The sequence below is a fragment of the Tyto alba genome, unplaced genomic scaffold (assembly GCF_018691265.1).
Source record: "Tyto alba isolate M040663 unplaced genomic scaffold, T.alba_DEE_v4.0 Super-Scaffold_6, whole genome shotgun sequence".
NCBI lineage: Eukaryota > Metazoa > Chordata > Aves > Strigiformes > Tytonidae > Tyto > Tyto alba.
Genome location: NW_024881327.1, coordinates 2,685,178 through 2,712,836, shown reverse-complemented (window position 1 = coordinate 2,712,836; position 27,659 = coordinate 2,685,178). Strand labels below are relative to the sequence as shown.

At 40.8% G+C, this 27,659-nt stretch overlaps 1 protein-coding gene across 7 annotated transcripts; it reads right to left on the bottom strand.

The window, feature by feature from the left end:
• Positions 1–7,928: 7,928 nt before the first annotated feature.
• Positions 7,929–26,178, bottom strand: CBR4 (carbonyl reductase 4). Of its 7 annotated transcripts, none has more exons than XM_032983984.2 (7): positions 25,988–26,178; positions 23,927–23,984; positions 12,463–12,604; positions 11,789–11,909; positions 11,176–11,312; positions 10,430–10,564; positions 7,929–9,044 (listed from the first exon to the last, which is right to left on the bottom strand). In XM_032983984.2, exons 2-7 carry the CDS (start codon positions 23,939–23,941, stop codon positions 8,866–8,868), a joined length of 729 nt encoding a protein of 242 aa, XP_032839875.1. In that variant the 5' UTR covers positions 23,942–23,984; positions 25,988–26,178; the 3' UTR covers positions 7,929–8,865. The 7 variants fall into 7 exon arrangements, with proteins under 7 accessions (XP_032839875.1, XP_032839874.2, XP_032839873.2 ...); XM_032983983.2 differs by lacking the exon at positions 25,988–26,178 and adding an exon at positions 24,100–24,186 and having other exon boundaries at positions 11,789–11,906; XM_032983982.2 differs by lacking the exon at positions 25,988–26,178 and adding an exon at positions 24,100–24,178.
• Positions 26,179–27,659: the final 1,481 nt, after the last annotated feature.

Sequence of the window (27,659 nt, the reverse complement as noted above, 5' to 3'; positions counted from 1 at the left end):
AAACCGTAATAGAAGTTTTACCTCTCTTAAATTCTGTACTAGCATCAGCTGTACAGCCTCTGATCATTTACTAATCCATGTTTAATAGTATATAAGGAATGAAATGTAATTCTAAAAGCAATGTAATTCTTCTGTCAGCACAGCTGTCAGTAAATCCAAAGACCTTGAACTGTATGTGAATGATGTCACTTCAGGTATGGAACAGCAGCAGCTTTCAAGAATTTCAGTTTCTGAAGTTCCAGATCCACTTTCCACTAGGAAAAAACAGTGTAATTGCATAATGTAGATACAGGCTCTGTTCGTTGTTTCCCTCAAAGTCCTGTATACAAAAAGCACAACACAGTTAAAAAATCTTAATAGAAGAATGAAGTAACTTTTGAATCATTTTGAAGCTTTTTTTTGAGCAGCAAATCCATTAGATGATCAGCTTCACAAAAGCAGAGCAAAGTTTTCATTTGTGATTATTAGTGTTTTCTTGCAACGCATGAAAACAGCTGTAAGAAAAGGCATGGCTACTGTGAGTAACTGTCATTCTAAACCAAGGAATTTCAGGTCAGCCTATACATCCTAAAAGCAGAGATGGGAGTGTCACGGTGTTTCCAACCACTGGTTCCAATGGCTAAGACATCAGTGATCTGTCTTTGCCCAGGACAAGTGGCATCCAAACCTACGGTGAAGCAAAAAGAACACAGACAGCACCTGAAGCGGAAAAGAAAAGGCTGATGATCAGGGCATCTCCACTGCCCTCGTCTCGGTCAGGTTTGTCCTGGCTGCTTTTGGCAGATGTCACGTCAGAATTCAGGACTGAACTCCCAGCAGGCATAACTGAGCTCAATGTGGAAGTCCGAGGAAGCTCTCACAGCAGAGCATTAACCAGCAGTTAGTCCAGGAGAACTATAGTTCCTATTTACAAAGGCTAATACAGTAAGGGGAGCTCAAGTGAGTTGTCCTTTTCAGAGGCAAAATTAAGTTTATTACTTTGGCAATGCAAGCACCTCTTCATGGACAGCTTCAGCTGAAGACATCGGAAGAAATAATTTCTTATGAACAAAATTCACTTCACATATTAATAACCTACTACAATTGGTTCTCCCCCAAATGGAGAGACAGCACCTTAATCAATGAGAGATACAGGCACAGGATAAGCATTACTAGAAGCCAGATAACACAGCATTAGAAGAAAGGCACCACGGTGCTAACATAAAGAAAGATTTTATAGAAAACTTAGTAAACAGCTTTTCAAAACCATGTAGTAAATTAACCTCACTAACCTAATGTTTACAGATGGACTGAATACAGCTTCACTGCACAGCAGAGAACTTAACATGACCTCCAGTCGGGTGCCCTGAAAACTATGGTGAACAGTAAAACTACAGGTACTCTCTGTTCTGTATATGCCCTCCAACAAAAGAGCTACAAGAACCTGCAGAGAATAGGTGCAGTTCCAGTCTATTGCTGGCAGAGCCACCTCACCATCAAAAATTATATACGTACGCTAAATGGCATCTATACAAAAGACATGCAATGACTATATTGCTTCTTTTCCCTATGGGCTGCAGGACGTTTTCAGTAGAAATCTACCACCTCCCTGAAAGCAATAGGATGAAAAGCCAGACTGACAGCAGCAGGAAGCAAAAAGCTGTAACTCAGAGCTTTGCACAGGTCTTCAACATAGGGGTGGAGATCTGTTTACAATACAGCCTCCAACATATAGGTGCAACATGTACTTTTAGTGCATTTAGCATTAGAAGTACAAAGCTGGGAGATGTGCAGATTAGAATCAACAAAACATCAAACTGCTCCACTAACATGCCTCAGCCACACCACATAGCCAACCTGCAGTTATCCCTAAATAAATTGTTCAAAATAACCCAGTAGATTCAAACCCATCAACACACCACGTGTGCAAGAGCCACCCCAGAGTCTGCCAGTGTCTGGGAAACAGTAAGTAGCTCCCCACCGCTCCATTCCCTCAGCCAGCATTAGCTCAGTGACACCAGCTCCCCACGCTCCCACTCACATTATTTATCCTCACGTGTGTACAGTGACGCCAAGGAAGATTTGGTGTATTTTACTTGTATGTTATCTCAACATGTTTGACATCATCATACCCAAACTGGCAATTTGTTACCAGATCTCCAAGCAGCCAAAGCAACTTTAGTTTTAACAATTGTGACAAAAATTCACTTTTATTTCAGAATATGACACTATAATGGTGAAGTACACAAAAGAAACAAAGGAGAGAAAACAGTAGAATTGGACGTGATATATTTAGAGTTGAAAAACCTACAGATGTAGGTCTTGATCTAAAGGTGTCTGGCAAGGTACAGGTAATATTTGTTACTAACTCAACAGACATATCTACAGCAAAAAGGAGCCTTCAGCACACAGTCTGAAACTGAACATAATGTGTGGGTGAAAATAAAATATAACCTGGGGCTTCAGCAGAGTTCTTGAAGAGCCAACGCTCTTTAAAGACTTCCTTCCCCTACTACATTTGCCGTCTTTTCAAATACTGGTTGGTTACCTGAATTACAGGGGTGCATCTGGTCTTGGAAAGTTCAGTTTTCATTAGCTTCACTGAAATGAACTACATTATGCTTAAAAAAAAAAAAAAAAAAAAAAAAAAGAAAAAAATCACATAATAATCACGTAATTGCAACAGGCCATATATGTTTTATTTTCAGGCAATACAACCTCTCACACTGTGCAACATATCAAAGGAGGACAATTTGCCTAACAGCAACGGATAATCATTACAATGCATGTTTTAACTGTAGACAATAATGTAACAAAGATTTTGAGGGCTGGGACTTAGATACCCACCTTCTATCCAAATTTCACTGACCTCGATCTTCTTTCCATCTTTAAAAATCACACCCTACATTCCCAAATAGCTCAGGATATATGGATTTAGATGTTGCAAAACTGGTGACAGCAATACCAGCTAGCAACTTTCTATCTACACAGGCAACTCCACTTCCCTAGAACTACCTGGAGATACTAACCAAATCATTACCAGTATAATAATAATACCTTAGGATAGACTGCCCTCAGGAGGCCACAATGAAATCTCTTCATGGGATGTAACTAACTCAGCACACTCTGCCTCAGCACACTTTATGTACTTCTGCTACCATAAAAGATAGTCTGCAAAAGCTGTTCCTCATGACAGCTCCCGCTCACAACTGCAGTATTTAAAAAACCAAACCAAACCAAATCACCTCATCAACATTTTATGTGCCCTGCTAGAAACTTCTACTGATGATAATCAATTGCAATACATGCCTCAGAAGCAGGAAAAGACTGACGTAGTGAGTTGACTATAGCAAGTTCTAAGTTACATACACATTTCTTAAGAAATAAGCAGAAGTAAGGCTCCAGTGACCCATCAGGAAAAGAACAGTAGTCCATCATATTCCCAAACACTAGAAAAATGCAGAGAAGAGATCCAAAACAATTAACTTTCTAGGCCTACAATGCATTCCAACTAAAGCCCGGAACATGCAAATTTTACTACCTATAAAGTTTAAACTGAATCAAACGTAAAGCCAACAGAATGACAGTTTTAGCTTTCCTAAGCTGGCAGTGACAAGGTAGGGCACATAAATGAGTAAATATTACAATACACAATCTTCTTTCAGCAAGGATACCCCTGCTGAAGCAGAAACCCAGCTCAGTTAAAAACCCAAAGCAATAATTACAGATGAGTCAAAAAGGGGGTTGCTGTACAAAAGGACGTCAGGCTGAATTAAATGACAGCTGCAAAAGCAATGCCTTGATGGTCTCTCTAGAAATTCTGGGGAGGTGGTAAAAGGCCAGGTAGGCACCAGTGACCTGGGGTGGGGCAGGAGAAAAGATGAGGAATAAAACATAGAGTAAGGTAAAGACCAGACCTGGAGAGCAACCTTCTTTAAAATGATCCCAAAGCCAGCTGATGAGGCAGTTTCAGTGCGTGCCTGAAAAAAAGAGTTGTAGGAAAAGAAGTACAGATTCCATATGAACTGCAGAAACATGGAGTAGTGGGAATCTGTAAAATAGTTCATTCTAAACCCCCCAAAAAGTAGGAAGATGTTGGTACTTAACAAAAGATTACAGGAGAGTTTTAAGCAATATAACAGGTGAAGAAACATCACATGAATAAGGCCACATGCTCTCACTTCCACTAGGAATAGAATCACAGAAACTTTGTATGCCTAATAAGAGAGCGGACTCAAGTTTTCAAAATTCAATGGAGAAATCTTAAGTGAGTCAAGCCCACTCAAGTCCTATACTCAGGTACAAAACATTTATATACAGCTTGGCACAAATGCTAGCAGCACAAGATGTAAAACCCAAACACCTGTTTTTAATCAAGGACAGTGACAAAACAGGCATACCAGAAATATGATGGAAGCAAGACAAATAAGCAAGGCATTAATACAAAATATATAGAAAAGTCATAAAACTAAGTATCAATGTATTAGCTCATCAAATCCCATATGGATTGAATTTCCAGGCCTAGTAAGGTAAACCCTGTTGTTAGACAGTTTTATTACCCACACAATTAAGCTATGACATCTGAGGACTAGAAGGCCAGCAGTGTAACTGTAATGAGACAGCAATTATCAGCAGGTTGGATAAATGTCACACTGGAGAGGCCAAGATCACTTTTTTTAATATATTTTTTTCATGCAGCCAATCAGAGCCACCCAACTCCTGCTGTAGATCCCAGCAACATACAAAACCTGAGTCAAAATGCTGTTTTCAAAGGCTGGCTTTGTGATGGTAACTTCTATTTCTGCAAGAATATTGACCACGTTTATTAATAAAGACAACAGTTCACTACTGCAGACTTCCATAAAAAAGGAGAAGCATAAAATAAGGAAATATGCTAAAATGAAACAAAAAAGACAAGTCAAAAAAATTAAAATGTAAGGCTTGACAACAACACTGATTGCATGCACAGAACTTCAGTATGACAGCTTTAAATACACATGCCAAATTAAACTGCTTTTGTAGGGAGGGAATGGATTAAAAGCTACTAGAATTTAAAAGCCAACCTTTGTAAAAACAGCAGTCTAGCAGTCAAACAGAATCTGTCACTGAATGTAAAATTTACAGACAGATCAGAGTATAGAGGAACAATCTGCCAAAGTGCACACACACTGAGCACCACCTCAGAACAGGAACCACACCTGAATAAAGCAAGCAGATGATCAAAATAAAAGGCCGAGTGCTCAGGGAAGGGAAGGCTGCAGAGGACAAAAAAAATCCCTGAACTCTGAACAAACCCCTAAATCAGTTTTTGGTACCATGCAGGTACCTGAGCAGAACTTCCGCAGGCAACTCATTGGAGGTTTTGCCCCTCAGAACAAAACATCAGAACAGGTTACAGAGGAAAGTGACAAATGGCTGGGGCTGGGGGTTATCACTCCCTAATTCTAAAGGAAATCAACTAACTGCAGCGTGAAACTTCTGGGTTAAAACTGCCTCATTACAAATGACTGGAAGCTGCAAAAATGACAGCAGGCTTTTGGGAGTTCAGCAGGTGGAAGAATCACCTGTTTTTCAAGAGATTCCAGAGGGATCCAGGGAACTACAGACTAATTTTATTTTTCTGTACATAGCAAACTGCCAGAAATTGCTCTAAAGCCATGAAAACAACTGGATAGGCATGCTGAGAAAAGTCAGAGTTGCTTTTGCGAAGCAAAGTCATGTTTGATAAACATTTCAGAGTTCTAAAAAGAGACGAGAGTAAGGAGCTCTAATACAGCACGCTTGAAATTCTAAAAGGCATCTGACATTCCCTTGCCAAAAACCATAAAGATGCTGTGCTGCCAAGAGAAGCTGTCATATCACTAAATTATTTAAAGATAGAAGAGAAAGAATATGAATCAGCAGTCATTCCTTCCTAAGGACACGGATCGCCAACAGAACATCTCAGGCACCTATGCTGGGGCTAGCAAAGCACAATCCATTCCCAAGGGTTCTGAGACAGCAATTTCTGAAGACCACTGTATATTCCAGTAACACAAAGTTACTCAAAGTAATAAAGGGGTAAAGGAATTACACAAAAAGTTGAAGAATCATTTCACTGGGGAAACAGGTATTAAAACCAGCAGACTAAATTCACTTTAGATAAACAAGAGCAATTCACACTGGGGAAAACAAAAAAAAAAAAAAATCAGACCTAAAAACATATGTAAGGAAATGGACTCCAAGTTGACCATTAATTATTCAGGACGGAGTTACTGTTCTTATATAGCTTCTGAAAACGTGTTAAGCAAAGGCAAAACAACTAGGTGTTATTTTTGGAAGCAATATAAAACAGAACACAAAACTTCCTATTTTTTTTTAATGATAAATCCACAGTGAATAATGTGAGCATTTCCACCTGCTCCTCCCTCCCTGAGAAACTGGAAAAGCAAAGGACAACAAGGATGACCTAAGGTACAAAGAGCTTTCCAGCAACAAGCAAGTAAAAGAAATGACTCTTCAGTTTGAAACAGAAACAAATGAGGCAGGCAGGACAGGGCAGAGGTCTACAAATTCGAGAGCAACACACAGAGAGCACGACAGGGTTGGTACAATGTCTCATCAAATGGAAGAACCCAGAGGCGTCAGCCAGAGCTACCAACTGGCAGATCCAAACGGGTCAGTCACAAACTGCTGAGGTACACCAGGCTTCCAAGGAGATGTCACCACACTGCTGATCTGTTACCGACCCTACACCTTCACTGCTTCCACTCTGAGACATCGCACCAGGTCAGGCAGGACCCTCATCTGGCAAACAGGTATTACTTTTTAGGGTAGGTGTATACAGAACATGCTGAAATGGATTACCGATTAACTAGCTTTCAGTTCTAATTTACTAGTTTGAAGCAAAGGCAAAAAAAGGTATTTTAAAACTATGACTTTAAAGCTACCAACAATTGAGCCTAGTCCTACATCGACAGCAGCAATAAAAACACAGTATGTACAGCAGCATTTTTAAAACATTACTTAGCAGCATACTGAGATTCTTCTGAGGGTGTTATTCCAGGTTTGAATCACAAATATAAACTAAAAATGCCATTGTTAATAAAATTTAACAGCTCCCTTACCCAACAAAACAATTGATAAGAATATTTAGGGTCAGAACTCACTCAGAGGAAATTATTTTTAGTCTTTTAATTTTAGTTTCTGGTCAGGACAGTCACACAGGCTTTGCCTGTAAAATACTAAGGACAGGTACGGGCAGCAGCCAAGTTACAGACATACTACTACCTTATTAGTAAAAATGGGAGTATCAGCTGTCCTTCCTCACCTTCAGTGCCTTTGAAAAAATTCATCTATCCTCTAGCCAATCCCTCCTATGAAAGAGAAAAATAATAAGCAATTATGTTTTTGCTGCAGACATATATGACACAACTTCTCACAGAAAATAACAGCATTCTCTACAAAGAGATAACAGTAAGATAAGCACTCCTGACTACCTTTAGTGGCATTTTATATTCCAAAGTAACACTACCAACTGCAAAACCCCCTGAATATACCACCTTTTCTTGCATTGTTTCTCAATACATACCTGCAAGAAGCTTGAACATGCACTGTTTTCTGGCACAAAGACAAAATTTCTCAGCTGCACAAGTGAAGAAAACCTCAGACTTTAAAGACTCGGAGTTATCGTCAGTGAGATCTCTTCTTTCCGTACTTTGGTTTGTGCCAAGACGGGAAGTAATTTCAAAAGCTGAATCAACATCTGGATCGTGATGCAATGAACACTGGAGCTAAGAAGTGATGGTCCTAAACCACATTCAATTTTCTTCAGAGACGATAAAAACATCAATCACCAAAAGTTACTTGATCTCAATAGAAAAGCCTGAGGTCAAATTTTTGGTAGTTTTTCAGTAAGAGAAGAACACTCAGGATCATCTACAGCTGAATAATTACTCTGATTCAAAAGCTGCTTTGAATAAAATAAATGGCTATTTTATTGACTATACATACATATTAAAGAGCATCAACATAATATAGTTGAACTGAGCGTTCAAGGAGATACACAGCAATACACCTTGACTTTGCATTCTGGAAATGAGCGAGTCTGTGAAAAGTCTTTTACGCGGCAAGGCCTGCAACTGTGCTGTTCACCGGTGTACGTGCAGCTCAGACTCAGAATATCACAGAATTAGCAAGTCCAATGACCAACCAACAGTCCTTCAATGCATACATGCAAGTGCTACTTGATCAAAAGAGCCGTACATACATTGAAGAATGGAACTAAGTGGGTTTTGTCTTTATAAAAACACATGGCATATAATTAAATCTCCTGAAGGCAATTCAGGTATACTGAAGATACAGAAGCTCCTAGCTTTGTAGTGTTAGCTACAAACAAACAAAACACAAATGAAACTCCTTGCCACTTTGTAGGGACTAACCGGTAAGAATAAAAAATTATATAGTTTGCCATCTTCACCTTACATGAAAACCCTGATGCAATCATACCTGCCAACCAACAGACATACCTCTGCACTTTATTAACCTTTGTGGAACATAATCTGAATAAAATCTCCACTTTATCCCAAACTGCAAAACACGACTTTATAAAAATATAGTGCTTTCAAAATGTATCAGCACATTATTTAAAAACATCACTATATGAAAACCAGATCTCTTTCCAATTGTTACATACACAGACTTCATAATACCAAATGGACTCTTCCAGGTAGCTAAACATATGTGCTGGAACTCACTGCTGCTAAATTTCTCCTCTGACTTAAGAATATCAAGTCAATTACATACATCAATTTTCCACTAATTTCTACAACACCCCCCCCTTTAATTATTATATATTTATATATTACCATCATGATTATTTAAGTAGCTACTTTTTCAAGGCAGTATTTAAGTCAGAAGCTGCAAGCCTCCATCTACAACTAGAGTACTCCCTGTAACGTAAGGGGACTCCAAAAGAAAGACAACAGCTTGTGCAACTTCACGAGGCTCTCCAAATCTTCCAAGGAGAATTGCTTTCTTCAACCGATCTTCTTCCAAATGAGCAGTCATCTCTGTGTGAATAAAGCCTAAGAGAAGAGAGAGATTTGAAGAGTTATCTAACCCTCAACTAAACTTCTCTAGAGGATTTTCCCTGGAATCCTCCACAGTGAAATGTACTACCACGTTTCAGCACCAGCCACCATTCTTCAAAGTCTCAGAAGTCAGTTCACATAATTTTGTAGCTGAGAACAAATTTTTACCTAACCAATAAAATGTCTTCCATTTTTGGAAGCCCTGATGTCATCATAAGAACGCAGAAATCCGTGGGGAAGAAAAAAAAAAGGTAACTCTAGAGTTGGGCCCCAAAACCACATTTAGTATCACTTCTGTGAAAGACAAAATACAGTCCTTTCACCAAAACATTCCCAATAAAAACATGGGTATAAAATCTCTGGCAAGAAACCCCTACAGCTTGCAAGTGTTTCCACTATACTTTAGAACTTATGGCAGCACTTACATGATTTCTATTATATCACTCACTTGAAGAATATTTCTTGACCATTTTGAAAGACGTTTCTCTATAATTTTCCGTTATCTGAGATTCAGTTTTCCCACTGCTGTACTTCTCTTCACATAAGCTGCAGCTCCATGAAGAGCTGATCTTACCTGCTTTCTAGCTGTCACCAAGAAGGGAAAGTCTCAGTTTTCTAGTGTATAACTGCCCCTTTATCATACTGGACCCTTCAGTGAACTGCTCAACTCACTGAACAGCAAAAGGTATTTTTCTTGCCTAGTTTACAAGTTGAACTGGTTCATGAAGAGGTCTGAAAGGCATTAGAGCTAGCACAAGGTGAGCATCAGAGTACACAGCTATGAGTGGAAAGAGTCAGAAAAGACAGAAGGATTTTTCTTTAAGGGTGGTGGTTTGCTTGGACTGGATCGTCTTGTGAAACCACAGCCTTGTCCTCACAGAACTTTCTTTCCAGACTCTCTTCTTTTTCTACAAGGATAGACAGGGATGCTTTCATGCCAGCATCTCATGGTCTTTCATGTTTCTCTAATAACAAATAAGCATTCTCTAGCAGGAGACGAGGGTAGCTGTCTGTATATAATTAGTTCTAATCCTTCCATCTGCAAGGACAGCAGGTTTTGAAGGAGGAACAAAGAAAAAAAAAAAAAAAAACAAACCACATTTATTATGTAATAATGGATAGAGGAACAGGTAGACACACACTCTTCCAAATTTCTCAGTGTTCCCTTAAAAAGGCTGAAGGTTTTGTAAAAGACTATTATACTTTAAACTGAAAAAAAAAAAAAAAAAAAAAAAAGATTAAAAACATTTATTTACAAAAGTTAAAGAAAATAATAGCAATTTGTTCTTAAGTTACTTTCAGAGTACAGCAAATATCTAGCAGTTGTGAAGATCATGTATTGAAACAGTCAAGGATGGAGGAACTTCCCAAAAACTAACCTGGAGCAACCACGTTGACTCGAATTTGCCTTTTTGCTACTTCTTTAGCAAGAGAGCGTGAAAATCCAACCAACCCTGCTTTGGTAGCACTGTATACACTTTGACCAGAGTTGCCTTTAACTCCTACAATACTTCCTAAAATAAAGAAACATCAAAGAGAAGAAAAGATTAAATGACTAATTTGAAACCTTGTACTGGCTTCATCATTTTAGTTTTAAATTTGAAATAGAAAAATTAGATTACAAGAAAAGGAATTAGAAGTATATTACTAGATGTCCTTTATACTGCTGGCATAAGCAAATCCCTCAACTATTTGTGATTTTTGTGGAATCCACGTATCTATGCTGACCAACAGGCAACAGGAGAGTAAAATGAAGAGCTTTCTAAAAAAATATCCTTGCACAGAGAAAGGGAAAAAAAAAAAAAGGAACCAACTGCACCTGTTTGATTCTTAGTTAATAACTAGCAATTGGTAGATTTAGCTACTGAAAGAGATGATAAAGAACGGTAAGATTCTTTCTTTCAATAAACTCTGAGGTTTTTATTACTGAAACAAGCTGGGTTTACATTTAGAAGTTGCTGAAATTACACAAAAGAATAAGCATTAGTGAAGAAATGCCAAATACAGAATTCCTAAATAGCAAAGAAAGTCAATTGTAACAAGTAACATTTCAACATGTTACACCTGTTAAACCTGTCAAGAAAACTAGTACATAGAATTTCACTGGATTAGACAAGCAGCTTACCTATATTGACAATAGCACCTCCCTGTTGTTGAATCATGCTTTTTACAGCAGCTCTGCATGTCAACATTGTCCCCAAAAGGTTGGTGTGAATCTGGGCTATCATATCTTCAGTCTTGGTTCTCAGTAACAAACCATCCCTGGCAAACAGACCAAAAAACCCAAAAGAACCCAATGAACAACCTCAACGATCACATTCATTCATGATGAAACATGACTGATTAATGAAATATTAATGGGGGTTTAAATGGTTCTATAGATTCTAGCATTCAAAATTATGACACTGAAAGGATGACACAGCGAGAAAAAAGTTAGCTGTGCTTCTGGCAACAAAGCCTCATTTGCAGAGCAGTATCAAACGTTGTTTTGGACCATTTCAGGGGGAAGAGGTGGAAGAAAGAGGAACAGAAGGGGAACTCGTGAATTCAGAATGCAGAAACTACAGTGAAAGCTATATCACATCTGTTAGAATTTTACCGTCATCATGAACAAAATATTGGTGCTTACTGCTGCTCTCAGCTGTCCTCATTCACTTACTAAATGCAAAGGCCCTTAGCACCTTACAAAAAGATGCTGTCATCTAGAATGACATATAATTTTGTAACATACAACTAACCTGTTGATCCCAGCTGCGTTAACCAAGTAGTTAATAGGACCTAAATTCCTCTGCATCTCCTCAAAAGTATTTTGGACTTCTTGTTCACTGGATACATCACAGCGAAGTGCCAGATGTCCTGCTATATTGAAATAAAGGCACATCATGAGAATCCTAAAAGATGGTATACCACTCATAAACCTTCCTCAGAATTTATTAACTCAATTGCAAAAACTGATGTTGAACTAACTATAATTTGAGGAAGCCATTTAATCTCCACAGAATTAAATAGCGACAATTTTCAAGTATTACATTGACTAGTTATGTGACACTTCCTTGGTTTATGTTTTTGGCCTTTTGAAATCAGAAGTTCAGCATGAGCAGACTGGTCCCAGTTCTGGCTTGGTCAGGAGCCAAAGATGACTCAGTTCATACCACCTCTCCCTGTTGTGACCTTAAACAATTCCTTTCATCTTACAATTTGTACCTTGCGGATAGAATAGCTAACATACTTAACTTACCCAAACGATACTGTAAAAACAAAGTTGCACTGATACAGCTTTTCTTTCAAATTCCTCAGTCTTTATTTTCCTTTTCATCTAGTTAAACAATGAGGTTTCTTTTATGACTTACTACTTTTGCAAGTTACCTAAGCATCAGACAGTGAAGAAATAATTGCAAAGAAGCATACATACCACCAAGATTACGTGCAGTGGTCTGGGCTACTTCCAGATTTCTAGCAATAATCGCCAGGCGGCAGCCTCTCTGTGCCAGTAATTCTGCAACAGCTTTTCCTATTCCTCGGGATCCTCCAAAAATGGCGCAAACCTTGCCCATCTGCAGAAATAATTCAGAAATTGCAAATAAAACATCAATCTCAGGTCCAGTATAGCAAGAGAATAACCGCTCTTCTGCCAACTTCATGGTCCCTACTAGTTTGTTTCATTTTGTAATGTGAGATTATAGAATTAGTGATTTGTTAATGTTTTATTCACCAGATGATAAATACTTGAACTGATTTAGACACGACCTCTACAAATGCAAATTAATTCTTCATGATTTCTGAACTAGTAAAAAAATTATGCATTACTAACATTTCAATACTAGTGTTATCATAACTCCTATTCAGTTATTAAATATGTGATTTATATATCTAAAGACCATAATGTATCATTCAGCTGTTTATTCAGAGCCAAGGGTAGCTATAATCACATTGCTCTTGCAAGCACTATTCTTGTACTGAAGTCATTTAGCCTTAAGGCCTCACTCCATCTTAAGCATTGGTGTTGGAAATCCACATTGCAAACATTACTGAGCCTCATTTGACACTACTGTATTTACACTAGTTTAATACTAAATTACACTACATTATACTCTGTTTTACCACTAGCCTTAGGTTTCTTTGTTTCTCCTTTTGAAGAAAAAAAAAAAAATTAAAAAAAGCTTTTTGAAATGTGAAATGATTCTGAGGTAACTAGCTTAGATGTCCAGGAAGAAGCATAAGGAGAAAGTACTTTTGTCGAATGATCTTCTATTCTGCAACCTCTAGAAACTGATCAGCTGTTTGGGGATTTCCTGAGGAGCCAGAGGCAGAATCCAAGCAATGGTAATGAAACTTTTTTGCATATATTTGAACGAATCCTTTTTGAACCCAATTATACTTTGTCTCCATAATATCCTGAGGCAACAAGTTTCATTATTTGTGGAAAAGTACTTCCTTTTGTTCTGAATTTGCTTTCTGATCAGATACTATGCACTTTTCCTCGTATCTTCCCCTTAATGTTCCTAACTTCAGAGGCTACCCTTCTGTATTTTGCCCTCTCCCTATAGTTTCTTTCAGGTTTATTTAGTTACTCTTCTAAGTATGGAAGGCATTCTCTATCTCATTAAAGACTGTCCAACCTCCTAATCCTGCCACCCTACCCTCTGCGTGATAACCAGAAGAGCACACAGTGTTAAGCATACACCATCAACTCAAAACGGCATAAAGATTTTAGTCTTCCAGTTCTTTTCAGTAACAAAGTAAGCATAAGTGCTTGAAATCAACCTGTGTCTGCTTCCACTGCAAGCTGAAATCTACCTCTTAGGAGCAGGAATAGGATTAAATACTTGCATCTCAGGTGGTGGCCCTTTAGACAGAATATGTACAAAAAGATGTCCTGCACTAACACAATTCCTTAGTGATAAAAGCGGGCACCGCTGCCTCACCAGAAAGACTGATGTTCTGGGTTGTTTTCATCGGGTAGCTAAATTGCAAGAGATGATTCAAGAGGTCTTGCACTGCAGCAACTACAGCTCTTACTGTTTTAGCAGACCAAAGGAACAACCAACCAACCCATATTTTGTTGACAGATTTTCCTGTTAGAAACAAAGCCTTGGTCTGCCTTTGCCATCACGACCAATCTCTTCTTTTACTTGATTACCACAATGACTTCTGGAAGTTCTTGCCTACTTGTTGCACCGATGTTGTACTAGGATTTCCTCCGTATTTTGTTCTTACCAGCCCTGAGCATACCTACGCTGTTATTTTGAAACATGGAATAATAGCGACTTGGAGGCATCTCTGGAAGACATTTTGTCCAACTCCTCCACCCCTGAGCAATGTCAAGCGAACCATCTTATACTGTTTATAAATGCTGTCAGACCTACATGTGTTGCCCAAATAATTCTGAACATGCTTAGCTACACAGGGACCAAAAAGCTGCCTGTGGGGAAAGTACCTCTTTAAAATACATCACTCTACCCTTCCTGGTCTCTTTGAGAAGGTAAAAAATCTTAGTGATTCTACTGTTCTCAGAAAGCATAGTGAAATTCCCTTGTGCATTAACCAGGTATTTACTGTGGAGGGGGGGGTAAGGCCTACTGCCAATGCAGCAATATACAGCTGCTGGTGTAGCACAAGAGCACCATACAGATTCTTTCGCGTTGTGACTTGGGAGAAAAAAAAAAAAAAAAGCAGTAGGAGTAATAACCCCGTGTTCCCCGGTCAAATATCAGTAGAAAGAACAAATATCTTTTGAAGCAACAGGCTCTTCTGGGTCGCCACACAGCACACACGAGCGCCTGTGCCACCCTCGTCCCCTACGGCTCTTCTTTCAAAACAACCTCTTTAATCCGTGACCCCCCCCCGGGCTCCCCTGATAACCACCTCACGCCGGACAACAACAAACCCGCTGGAGGACGCCTTTCGGCAAACGCGACTCGGCGTTACCGTGGCGGGCCGGGCCGCCGCTGCGCGCCCTCAGCCGCCGCCTCAGGACACCGCCCCCCAGGACAACCCGTCCTCCCCTCCCGGCAAACCACCGGTTTGGTTTGGATTATTTTTTTTTTTGGTTTGGTTTGGTTTTTTCCCTCCCCGCCGTTTTGGGGGGCTCCCACCAACCTCCTCCGACCCGGGGGCGGCGCTTCCTTCCCTCAGCGCTGAGGGCGGCCGCCCGCCGCGAGCGCCAACCGCCCCCCCTCCGCCCTGAGCCGCCCCGCCCGCCGCCAGGGGGCGCCCGCGCGCCGCGCCCCCCCCCCCCAGCGGCGGCCATGGCGGCGCCGAGCGGCTCCGCGCTCCCCCCTCCCCGGCGGGACGGAGCCGGGGGGAAGGGGGCGGCGCGCGGGCTCCCGGCTCCCCGGGCTTGAAGGCGGAGCCCGCCGGCCGCGGGGCACGCCGGGAGGGGCGCGCGGTCCCCGCGCGGCGCCGGTGCCACGGTGGCGGGGCCCGGCGGGCGTGGGGGGGGGGGGGGGGGGGGGGGCTGTCCCTGGCCGCGTTGCCGATTCACCCTCCGGTTTCCGAGCAGCTCCGCGGCGGTTTTCCTTCCGGAGGCTGATCTCCCCCCCCGGGGCGGTTCAGCGCCGAGCCGAACACGGGCGTCACGGGATGACGGCGGAAGCGCGGGGGGGGGGGGGGCTGGTGGCGGCCGGCGAGGCAGCGGGGCCCTGCGCTGCGCCCGCGGCTGAGGCGGGAGGGAGGCCCGCCGGCGCCGGGATCCGGTGCCAAACGGGGTGTCAGCCCTTCCCCCCCCCCCGCCTTTCTCCCTTCATTTTCACACCCCCCCCCCCCCCCCCCCCCGGTTTGAAGGGACATTTTACGCCCGGGCCTCCGGACAACACCCGACGTAGCCGCTCCGCGCCCACCCCCGGTACCCGCCCGCCGCGTTTACGGGGCACCGCGCAGCTCCCTGTCCCGCCCTTGTTTTCCCCCCCATCGCGCACAAAAAGGTGTTTCTCACGCCGACACGTACAAGCAGATGAATAAGGATTTGGGCTCTTTCATTTTCACCTTTCCTTGCCCCAAAATCCTTGGGATCTTGCGTGAGGCATCGCTACGCCAGTAGAGTTAAATCCGAAACACTTAAAACCTAAAGTACAGAAACACCTGTGAGAGTTCCTGTTCGGTAACCAAAATAAGCTTCCTGATAGGCAATTAAACTAACAGAACTGCTGTGTCTTAATAGTAATGCCATTAGCATTTATGTCTGGCGATCCGCTGGAGGGGTATTGGCGGACCCTTGAGTCACAAATACAGAGTCAATTTTTTCACCTGAAAAATAAGAATAAAACTGATCCCAGTTGTGTACAAGAGTACACTTTAGAAATCTTTTTTAAGAAAAATTATTATCAAAAATTTCCACAAAGTCACAAACGTCAAAAAACTGGACTTCTATGAGCTCAGTGGGAGTGCAAGTTTGTGCAGTTCTTGCTTTTGACTTGAAGGCTGTTATTCAGGATTTCAGACTATAAATGTTTCCAGGGGGGCTATAAAGAGTTTAATAACATTACCTATATTGATGTAGGATTCTTTTTCAATGGATCATTACATATAGAAGGCAAAGCAGATTTAGGAATTGCTAAACAGATGAATATCTGTAAGAAAAAAAAAATCTATAAGAAAAGCTGTTACGCAAAATTACTTTCTTTTAGCAAGTATATTTATATTGTGAGCTGGTCCTGTTTTCAAAAGAGTAAATGAGGTTTTGTGATCCGCTGACATTTCAGAACATGTCATATGAAAAGCTGGAGGTCCCGGTGGTTAGTAAGACAAGGCATAGAGAGTTGACACTGATGCAGCTGTCTTTCCTGAAGCCTGATGCATTCAGGCATTAAAAACACTCTTCCTGAGTGTTTTATTCTTTTCTTGAAATGTTTCAGTCATTCTTCCACACAACTGGGATACTGCTTTCAAATAAGCGTTTCTCTATTACCAGGGGAAAACCACAATCTCCTCAAACAGGAAAGGATAATTAATGTATCTAAAGAGCATAAAACACAAATCAAAGTGTAACGTCACAAAACAGGGGCCACTAGCTGTTTCTGTGCTTAAGGTCCCATGTATCAGCTATTTCAGATTCTTACTGGTTTTGGATTTGAGGCTAGATTTACAAAGGAACTTGAGTGCTATTCATTAACCACTGCAGTGCCCAAACCTGCGGTCTCTGAAATTTCTGCCAAGGGTCACATATAGAAGAGTCATGCTGCTCAAAGATCCAGCAGCAATTTCATACCATTCCCTATACTGCTGGTGGAAGCATACCTACCACATCCTGTGGGTTTTGTGTAAGGCCTGAGACAAAGCAACTGGAGAACAGGCTGCCCATGCAAGTCAGTCCCATTTTAAACAAAAGCCTGCTGGTGGGAGCACTCATCTAAAAGAAAACCTGTTCTGGGATCGTCTGTCCTACCAGAAACACGGTCACTAACTACAGTTTCTCACAATCGAACGAGACTATCGTAACCATCAATCTGAAGTGGCTTAGTTCATAGGAACAACAAGAAAACATTAAAGTGAGCCACGGAGATTTGACACTACAGCCAGGTGATTACTGTCCAGAGGTGCAAGAGCCTGGGGATTAAGCATCTGTCAAAATCAACAGTTCATGCAAGAAACTATTTTGCTTTTCAGCTTGCCTGTTAAAAAATGGCTTGTCTAGGTTAAGCTAGTCCGGTGATGAGAGCATGCATCTGGGACACGGGAGTCGTGGACTTAGAACAGAATTAAACCAGTGAAGAGTTCAGGATGTTTCCACCTTTCCAGGCCAGATGATAACTGTCAGGTCACACAGTCAACACACTGCTGTGCATTTCTTCCTGTAAAAAAAGGGGTGTAACTGGACCGGGTGCCTCATTCTAGGTGAGCTTTCCTCTAGACCATAGAGGAACACCACCATCAGGGCTCCTCATCATTTTCTAATTTGCCTAGGCAGCTCAGTACCCGTGTTGCTGACTCTGTTCCTGCCAGGCCTAAATCACCCCTTTCTTCAGATGTGCACTTGTGATATGCACTGGGGAAAATCAGGTCTGCTTACTAATTATATATATTTACATATTACATACACACACACACACACATATCTAATGTAGAAATTCTATAACAAGTTATACGTTGCAATTCCCAAATATCTTTGATAGAAGGCCTCAGCCTTCTAGGCAAGTGATACAAAACCTGAGATGAACTGCTGAGGAGAAAGCCAACTACGTAGTTGTAGGACAGAAAACCACTCCCCTCTCCTCCCAGTGTTTTGCAATTTGGCAAACTTTACCCAACCACACCAGTTCAGATACTTAGAGTGCCCAAATTACCATACTTTTGTTCTTAAGTGATCTTTTTTTTATGACTCTGCGATCTGTTTTGTTTTTCTAGACTATCCCAAACCTGCAGTATTTGTTTCCGTGTTGTAAGAGTGAACATGCCAACGTAGAGCATTTTTGTACAATTTAGATGTACATTTTCAACAAATACGTGGACAAACTTTTTCCTCTTAAGAAACTTATCCCTGGTACCCCTGCGAAAAGTCTTTCCTCTGAAAAAAAAAAAAAAAAAAAAAAAAAACCAAAAATAGAACAAAACAAAGTCATCAGAGGCTTTGGCAAATTACCTAATGTGTTCACATGCTCCTGGCTAAACAGGTTTCCCCACTACCACTAGCATTATTTCACACTGCAGCGTGAGGCCCACGTTTAAGCTAGCACAACCACCGAACTGCTGCTGCTTCTCGTAAGAAGTCGGGCGCGCCACGGAGGCAACAGAGAGAAGCTTGTACTGTTGCTGCTTAATTTGTTGCTAAAACTGAACACTTCTCTTCCAGTGATGCCACGCAGCACCGCACGCATTAAAAGAAAGCGGCCCCGCCATCCCCCACCCCTGTATCTTTGGGAAGCGTTTGTCACGCATTCGGCCCCTGCCCACGACTCCGGTGGGATCACAGGCACTGGCCACTGCTACCGTGCGCCAGCAGACTTTGGCCCAGAGGGATGGGAACTCTGGTCTCAACATCTCTGGACACCCCTTGCTTCCCTCCGTCAGTCCGACTCCCGATTCAAGGACAGCACTGCCACGGAGCGTGTCAGTGTTTAGCTCCTAAGTCCCAAGCCGGTGAGGACCAGGAGCAAGGAGGAAATAACCAGCTCATTGATCCAGGGAGTGAATTCACCACCTTCTGTACAGCACCTCTTAGGCAGCTTTTCAAAACTGCAAAGAGAGTCACACAGAGCAGCCAGCATCTCTCGGCAAGGTGATCTGGAAAGCAAGCAAAACTGACGGCACCACAGAGGGATGTGTCTCACTCCCGGCAGTCTCCACTGACCATCCCGTATAGAAGGGGTATTTTTTGAGTATTGCGTATTTTGTAAGTGCTAAGAATATCCACGAGAAGCCTGGTACAGTAACATGCAAGCGTTTTGCAGAAGTGTTTGAATACTCATGACTGAGTAACTGTCCCCCTGTTATCTTACAGGCAATTTATTTTTAATTGTATCTAATATACTCAATAGAAAAAAATAAGTAGTCTCAGGAACAGCACTTAAAAGTAGCTAAATGCCATTTATAAAAGCCCACTCAAGACCTTGCATAATTTGTTTTTATTTGATGTATCAAAGCAGTCTTAATTTCCCCATTCTGCCTTTCATAGCCTCATCCCTACTGCCATTCACTACATATTTATATAAGCTGCAAAGTAAGATTCATGGCCAATCATTTCAAGAATTAATTTATCCTGTAAAAATCTGTGTAGCTACTACTGCAGTTGCTGGTGAAAAAATTGTATGTTTGGTAAGTATTCATCAGCAAAGGTAACTGGGGTTTAGCTCCTAAACATACGGAAAACTGCTCTCAGCATTAAGACTGTCAGAAAAAAAGTTTTAAACAGCCAAAATTTCCTTCACGCTATGACGGAGCAAGTGCAGGGTTTTCCTGCCCTAATACATCACTTCTCAGAGTCTCAGGTTTTGAATCCCCGCAAATGGTATGGACAAGGCTGAACTGTTGCCCACTCCTGTCCTGCAATGCAATCTTCTGAAAATTTACTGCCTTTACTCATATTTACAGTGAGTACACTGTGTGTACTATGTCTTAAAGTTTGCTTTGTTCGGGAAAGGGAATAAAGCAGGGTGTTGGCAGAAGATGACATGGAGAAGGGGGCAAACTCAGAAAGAAGGGCAGAGGGGGATACAGATGGAAAGATTCGAGCTAATGATTTGGACTGAACTCATTAGGGTAAGAAAATTCAGCTAAAGGCCTATACTGCCGGAGTAGCAAAATGTAGTTATTAAGAAACGTGAAATGGTCCTTCACTTCCCTTCTCATGAGAAGCTCTAAGAACTTATGGAAGCAAAGTCTTTGTTTTCTAAACACAGTAATTAGCCCTCAGGAAATAGCAGACCTGAGACACATGGAAATTAAACACTTCGGTGATTCCTCCTTATATCTACTTTGAAATTTGTAACATTTATGAAAAGCAAGAGACCAAAAGCTATTTGAAGCAGGAAACAGAAGGCATATCCGCAAGCATTAAAGGATTTTTATAGCCTCACCTATTTTAACGTCTGTTCATTATGGGACCATGAATATGTTTTCAAGGTTAGCCCTAATGAGGCACAAATTTACTGAGTACAGGAATACCAACTTAATGTAGCACATCTACTTACTGACAGAAAGCAGCGAGTCAAGGGACCGGGTAGTTATCTCCCCCCATAATTGCAAATAGCTGTGATCCTAAACATAAGGACCTAACACTGGCAAACCTTCAGCTGATGATTTGCCAGCAACGAGTGTTGAACACAGTCCATAATAAATGGCAACCGCGACAGTGACAGTGACAATCACTCATATCTCATAGACTGCTCACCTCCTTTATCTTCACCAGTATTACACGAAATGTCAAAACCAATATTCTTTACAGCTGTTACGCATTTTGCAGCCTGAAACACATACAGCAATACTTGGAGAGCTTTCAAGGAACTCAATTCCCAACATTCAGTTTTCTCTATCAGATTGTCCTAAATAAATCTAGTTTCATATCACATCTCCTTGCAGAAATACTTTGCTGTCATTCCATTCTGCCCATGTACTTAACTGAGCAGCTGACGACTTCATCTCCTTGTGATGTGACATACAGAAGCCCTTATGGTTTTTTATGTCCTTCCAATAAAGTAGTAAATCATAGTAATACCCCATCAGCTGACTTAATGAAGTAGGGATTAGGTTATTAAAAATGAGAAGAGATATTTTTAGATGATTGCTTACACCCTTTTTAAATTTATCTATCACAGTGAATGATTTCCTTCAAAAATTATCAGAAGCGATTAGCATCCTTGGAAAGAATTAACTATTGCTCGCACCAGACTATGTCAGATCAAGTAATGCTTGATTATATAAAATGCATACCTTATTTCAACAGTTTTAGTTTTTAATCATTCCTCATAGGTTTTGATTTTCAAGAGCACAGTTCATGATGAGATTTGACTAAAGTCGAACATTTTTCTAGCTCCCCATAAGAGGTCTGGTAACCACTCCTGCCTGACCACACACCAAGCCAACAGTGTGGCTTACAGAAAACCAAGATGGCACAAGCTGCTGTCTGTAACCTCCGGAAGGGAATTTTGTTATGAAGCCTATATGTTTACCTTATAGAAAAGACAAATAAATATTTACTCCAAAGGGGGAAAAAAAGGGAGCAGTTTGGAAGATCAGTCTTTCTCCACACTATGACTACATTGTCTATGAAAATGCAGAAGTGATGAGCGACTTTTCTGATTCAAAGCCATGTGATGCAGGTTGATAGAGCTGTAGGGTGCTACTGGGGCCTGTTTTGAGTTTCTTTTTTCTAGAACAGGAAAAACTCACACATATATATATATATAATATTTGAAGTACACTTTTTTGGTTTTATCCTCACTTGCCTAAATCTTCTCTATAAGGTTCTGTATCATTTTTATACTGAACATACAGAATATACTGTGTTCTGCACATTGCAGTGGTAGATTATCCCCAGCCTGCTGTGTAAAAGCTCCGCTTTCTGTTGGAGTTCAGTCTCTCCTTAGTATCTACACATCATGTTCTTTTTTCCTGACAAAAGAAACACTCCCTCTCCCCATCCAAGTTCTTTCAACAGACACAAAACTTACACCATTGCTTGAGCACCGTCTTGTGTCCATGTTTGAATTTTTTTAAAGAAATGGTAGAGGTTAACTTTTCAAAGAGTTAATTAACTGAAACATTGAATATTCTGAGAAGATTCAAGATAGTATTTCCCTCCTAATATTCACAGTTTAGCTACTAAACCAGAGACGATGCGTAAGTGCAGACCAAGCATTTATCAAAGACCCTGCTGTTTTCCCAAAACCAGAGAGTTGGCCTCTCCTCCCAGCTGAGTCTCTGCAGCAAGAGGTTCACTAGGTATGACTTTTTAAGCTGTACCTGTGGCTTCGACCAATCTTGACTAGAATAGTAGAGTCCATCAACTTTTATGTCTTTTCCTTCTTCTACACAGTTATTCCCTTCATCTTTTTCTCTCTTCCTAGTAGACAGAACGAAAAAGAATACTTCTCTCTTTCCATTTTACAGGAAAAAAAAAGTAGTTTTTGTGGTCTCCAGCTGTAGCCTTTTCCATAATATTGCCCAGACTGGAGATTTTTCAAGCAAAATCGCCTGAATCTGGACTTCAGTGACTATCATTGCATAATACCACACTGCATCATGCACTTCCATTCAGATCGCAATTATTTTAGGCAACTCATACAAGTGGGCAACATTTCTACAGAGTGTGCATTGTTTACAGAGCAGAACTTATTTCTGTTATCTTCACTGAATCTTTGAATTTGAAGATGCCTTCCATAAACAATTATTCTGCTCTAATAGTAAAAAGTAACACATTTGCTTTACAGACACCTCAGTGAAACACTCCTGTCAACATGAATTGTCTGACAAGTGCTTTAAAATATTTTGAAAAAAATATGGTATGCCATCTGGCTCCCAAACGCTCATTAAATCCGTTGCAATATGAGTTTTTAAGGAAGCTAACATCACATGATGCCCACCACTTAAAAAAAAAAAAAAAAAAAAAAGCGTTTATAAAGAATACAAACAAGAAAAAAAGGAACTGGTTAAATTTTGTTTATAATTTTATTTCCTACAACTAAGAACATGCCAACCATTTCAGAGAATAAAGACAGATGACAGCTTGGGTTCCCAGGAGTTCATGGTCCAAGTTTATTTCCAAGTGACATGAAGAATGGAAAAAAATCTAGCAGGGGAATGGGATGCTGAAGCCAGAGTATTTAGATTTCTCAGGGGAAGGATGTCCCTACGAACGGAGATTCAGAGGGCATGCTCCAAGTTTCTTTTATGACTTGCCAAGTCACTTAGTTTTTCCCCTCTGAAGGTCAGTTCTCCTATGTTTAATTGAGGTTAATGGCTGTCAACTTTCCGTCTTGACACAGCCCTAGGGAAAGATCTCCTACTCTACAGTTACTGTCTTTTTCTGTGGAAGCACTTTTAGGCCTTAATGTAGCAAGAGGACTGCAACTGCAGAAACTGAATTACCAGACACAGGCCTTATGCCCCATTTTGGAAAGGCACTGTCTTTTATTAGAGGAGTCACTCAATTCATTTTTTTCATAGGAATTTTAAAGGTAAAGAGATTAGGTTGGGGGAGTTTCCAGAAAAACCCAAGTGTTTAATTTAAAAGATATGTTTGACATTAACTCTGCATTTCCTGTAATTTTTCAAATAAGATTTATCCTATTTACTAAAAACTGCTAGACTTTTATTTGCTGGAATAAGCAAATGCTTTATAAAAACAGAGGGTTTTCTTGTGGTAATGTGCATTTAGATTCAAAAGCTGTTAAATATATGTAAATAAACAATCTGTTAAATACACGTTAAGCAATTCTACTTACGACACATTGATCCATTGCCTGATGACAACAATGCAGGAGAAAAGAACAAGCTGCAGTCCTGCAGAAAATAGCCCAGAGAGTAAAAGGAAGGAGAACAACAGATAATTAAATTGGATAAAATGGAAAAAAAAAAAAACACTAAGGCCTCAGCCAGTAGACAGTGGGACACCTACCTCCTGAATAACATGTGGACTAACGGTGGGTGAGTTTTCTCCATTGTGAGAACTGGGTAACGTTGTGCCAACTGACCTTATCCAGCCTCTCTGCATTTTCTCAACTCAGTGCATAGCTATTTTTAGCACCAGGACTCTGCAAAATGTTTTATAACCCTTTTTGACTGTAATGCTGCATCCAGTTGCAACATCCTTCATAGCTTTAGCTAATCTAGGCTTGCTATTTTGTTAAGCATTTGAGGAAAAAAAAAATACACTGGGAAATAAATAAGGCACCTAACTCCACTATCTGGCTGTAAATGGAAGTATTTTGCTTTAAGACATCTGTACCTGCCACACTCAGAAATTATGATGGCGAAGACAAGTCCGTCAATGAAGGGTGGAGGGGGGAGGCTGTAAACAAAGACACTTGCTGCCACGCTCTTGTGTTTTGCCATCTGGAACTTCACAACACAGCAGGAGTTTTCAAAACAAGATTCTTGTAAGTTAATAAATCTGTTGTGCTGACAAGGGGGTCATTCTGTTTTTGATAAGACAGACTGCTCCCTGAGGAATGAGAAAACCCATGGATGTGGAATTAGTGTGCGGTGTCTGTGCTGGCAAATTTATGTGAACAGAAGACATGCCTTTGCTGGGTAGCAGTTCCTAATGAGCCTCCCTTGGCATGTGCAGGGCAGCCACGCAGAGATTCATTTAATGATAAAATGGGTATGCTGTAAAGGGCAGGATGCGATAAGTATTCCACCTATAGTAACTCAAAAAGCAGCACACACTGGAAGATCTTTATACCAGCTGAGAAATCACAGCTGTCACTAATACTAACCATTTCTGTGTTATTTATCAGCCTAGCAAGTAAATTAGTACATTTATTCTGTCAAAAGTGTAAAAAAAAAAAAAAAAAAATTACAGGACAGCATGCTACCTAATGCTATCATCATTCCAAGTATTTCCAAGCTTAGGAGAGTCACACGTGTGTGTGAATGAAAACTGCAAAACAAAACCCAGTTGTACCATCTGACTAAAGCTCTCCCACAGTACCATTGCCGTTTGCATCTAGATATAATTGTTTCGTAAGAAACATTTTTCTGGGTTCATTTGTAACATATATATGCATTATGCAAAGTACACACCAGCTGATAGACAAATTTCTAGGTAAAACAAAGATGCCATCAGCCCAGATCACAGCTCCATCTATAGATCTGTTTCCTATAGTAAAACCAATTTATTCTGGTGCAGCACGTTTCAGTTCTTTCAGAAGAACACCCACAATAACACATCAATGGCAACTACAGCCATACAAACACCAATGGCACAGTGTTCATCCATGTATCTTCCTTTGGAGGATGAAGCGTTGTAACGCTACGGGTCCTAATTTCTTTATACAGCATCATTTGAAAGGCAAGTCTTTCTTGCAGACATTAACAAACACAGGTTACATGTTTGCCTTAATTTTAATTCCTTCCCCATATCCTGTCACCATAAATAATTTAGATAACCGTGTGTGGCCATTCAATTCATAGGCACAGTAATTTTGCAAGAATATTGCAGTTCTTCCTGCAGCTGACACCTAGCATTGGCACCAGTACCAATCCCAGCACTAGAGGCTCCCCCTCACCGATACACTTCCAGTTCCAGCTTGCCTGTGAGGCAAAGAGTCAGTTATCCCACTCCTTCCTTTCCCCAAAGCAAATGCTCTCCTTTTTAAAGAGAGCAAAGAAAGGAAGAAAGAAAAGCACGTGCGCTGGTGTCACACCCTCTGACCCTTTGGACATATTACCCTGAAGTAAAGAGCTTCCCGCATCTGGTTCAGAAAAGGACCTCCCTCTCCCACCTCCCACACTTGAACTTTTGTTGTTTAAATTGTCAGCACAGATAACGTTCGACTTACTTTTCTCAAGTTACTTTTCCTTCACAGCTCGGGTAGGTAGTTCTCCCGGGTACCACAGACGTCTCCTTCCTGCCACCGAAACCAAACCTATGTACTACCGATGTCAGATCCAGTGTCCAGCTTACACCTAGCACTCTGTTTCTTTTCCTCAAAGAGAAAGCATTTGCTCTCTTAATTTCTAACTCTGCATCTATAAATTTCTCCTAGACTTCAGCAGTTTCCCAGCAGTAGTGAGAGGAGACTCCCCATGGCTAACGTTGGGCATGCAGAAGCAGATCAGATTTTTTGTCAGCACTGCCCGGATTTCTTGGAGCAAGTCTCAGTCCATGTGCTGAGCTGCCCGATTACAGCAACTTAAGGCCTTTGCTTTCTACTTGCTTTCAGTGCACTGCTCTGTGTCTGTGTCAGCAGACTTGTTTAAAATACCCAGTTGGTGAAGTCGCTGGGATTATTTGCTTAAGCACGGTCCAAAGCATAATTTAAGTCCCTGACTCAGCAAAACTCATAAGCACCTGAAACTCCCACTGAGGTCAGTATAGCTGCAGTGCACGCACCAATGGATGATACCAAATCACAGCCATGGTGACTCACACACAGTGTGGGAGGAAGGGAGAGAGAGTATTCTAGCCCGATTCAGTGAACCATAACCATTAAATCTCAAACTAGAAAATAGCAAACATTACCTGAGCTCTCCAAAGTGCTGTACTTTCCCCTCGTATCTAAGTGTTACAGCACCCAAGAAATCAATTTCAGGTTTGAAATGTCATTTTTTTTCCCTAGAACCATGCCACTTTATTTCCAGGATGGTCCGGAGGGAAAAAAACAACCAACCAACCAAAAAAACCCGAAACAAACTAACAACAACAACAACAAAAACCAACACAAAAAACCCTAAAACAAAACAAAAAGCACCCAAACAACTATGTTTCAGCAAAACAGCTCATCACACATTGAACTTTTAAGATCATATTTAAACCCATTCCTGCTCTGTGAAGTGCTTAAAAATTTTTTTTTGTTTTGGTTGGTTTTTTTGTTTAGTAAGAGTCTAATGCACTTAATGCTTTATGAAATGAAGGCCTAGGAGGTCAACTGGCGTGTGTGAGAAAGACAGAGAAGAAGGTGGTTGGGCATAACACCAGGCTACATTATAATTAGCCACTAGACGTGCTAGTTCTAGCTATAAAAAAGTAATTTAAAGTTATAAGCAAGACATTACATTCATGCCTTAGGGACCGCTTTTGTATGTGGAATCACTATTTCAGCATCTACTATCTCTTCCAAAATCATTCTATTGTGTTACTAAATATAGCAGGAGGATAACACGAGACAGCTATAAGCTATTGTAGATTTGTCAATAGTGCTTTTAGTTGTAAGAACATGGGCTTTTTATCTGTGTCTTTTCCAACGCCAGACACAAATAAGCTTTTAATAGAAAAGATTAACCACAAGTCGACCAGGATCTAGTGTTTGCCCTTGAAAAAAGTACTATTTTCTGAAAAATGTTGCTTTTGACAGGATTGTAATAGAGAAATCATGCAGACAGATACGTGTAGACAGAACTTCAGAAACACGCAAACAACCAGAAGGAGTTCCAGCCTCTGCTAGCATTATCTGATGATCAAGTCCAAAAAGCTCAAAATTACAGGTTGGCTAATTATTCTGCAAACTAGCT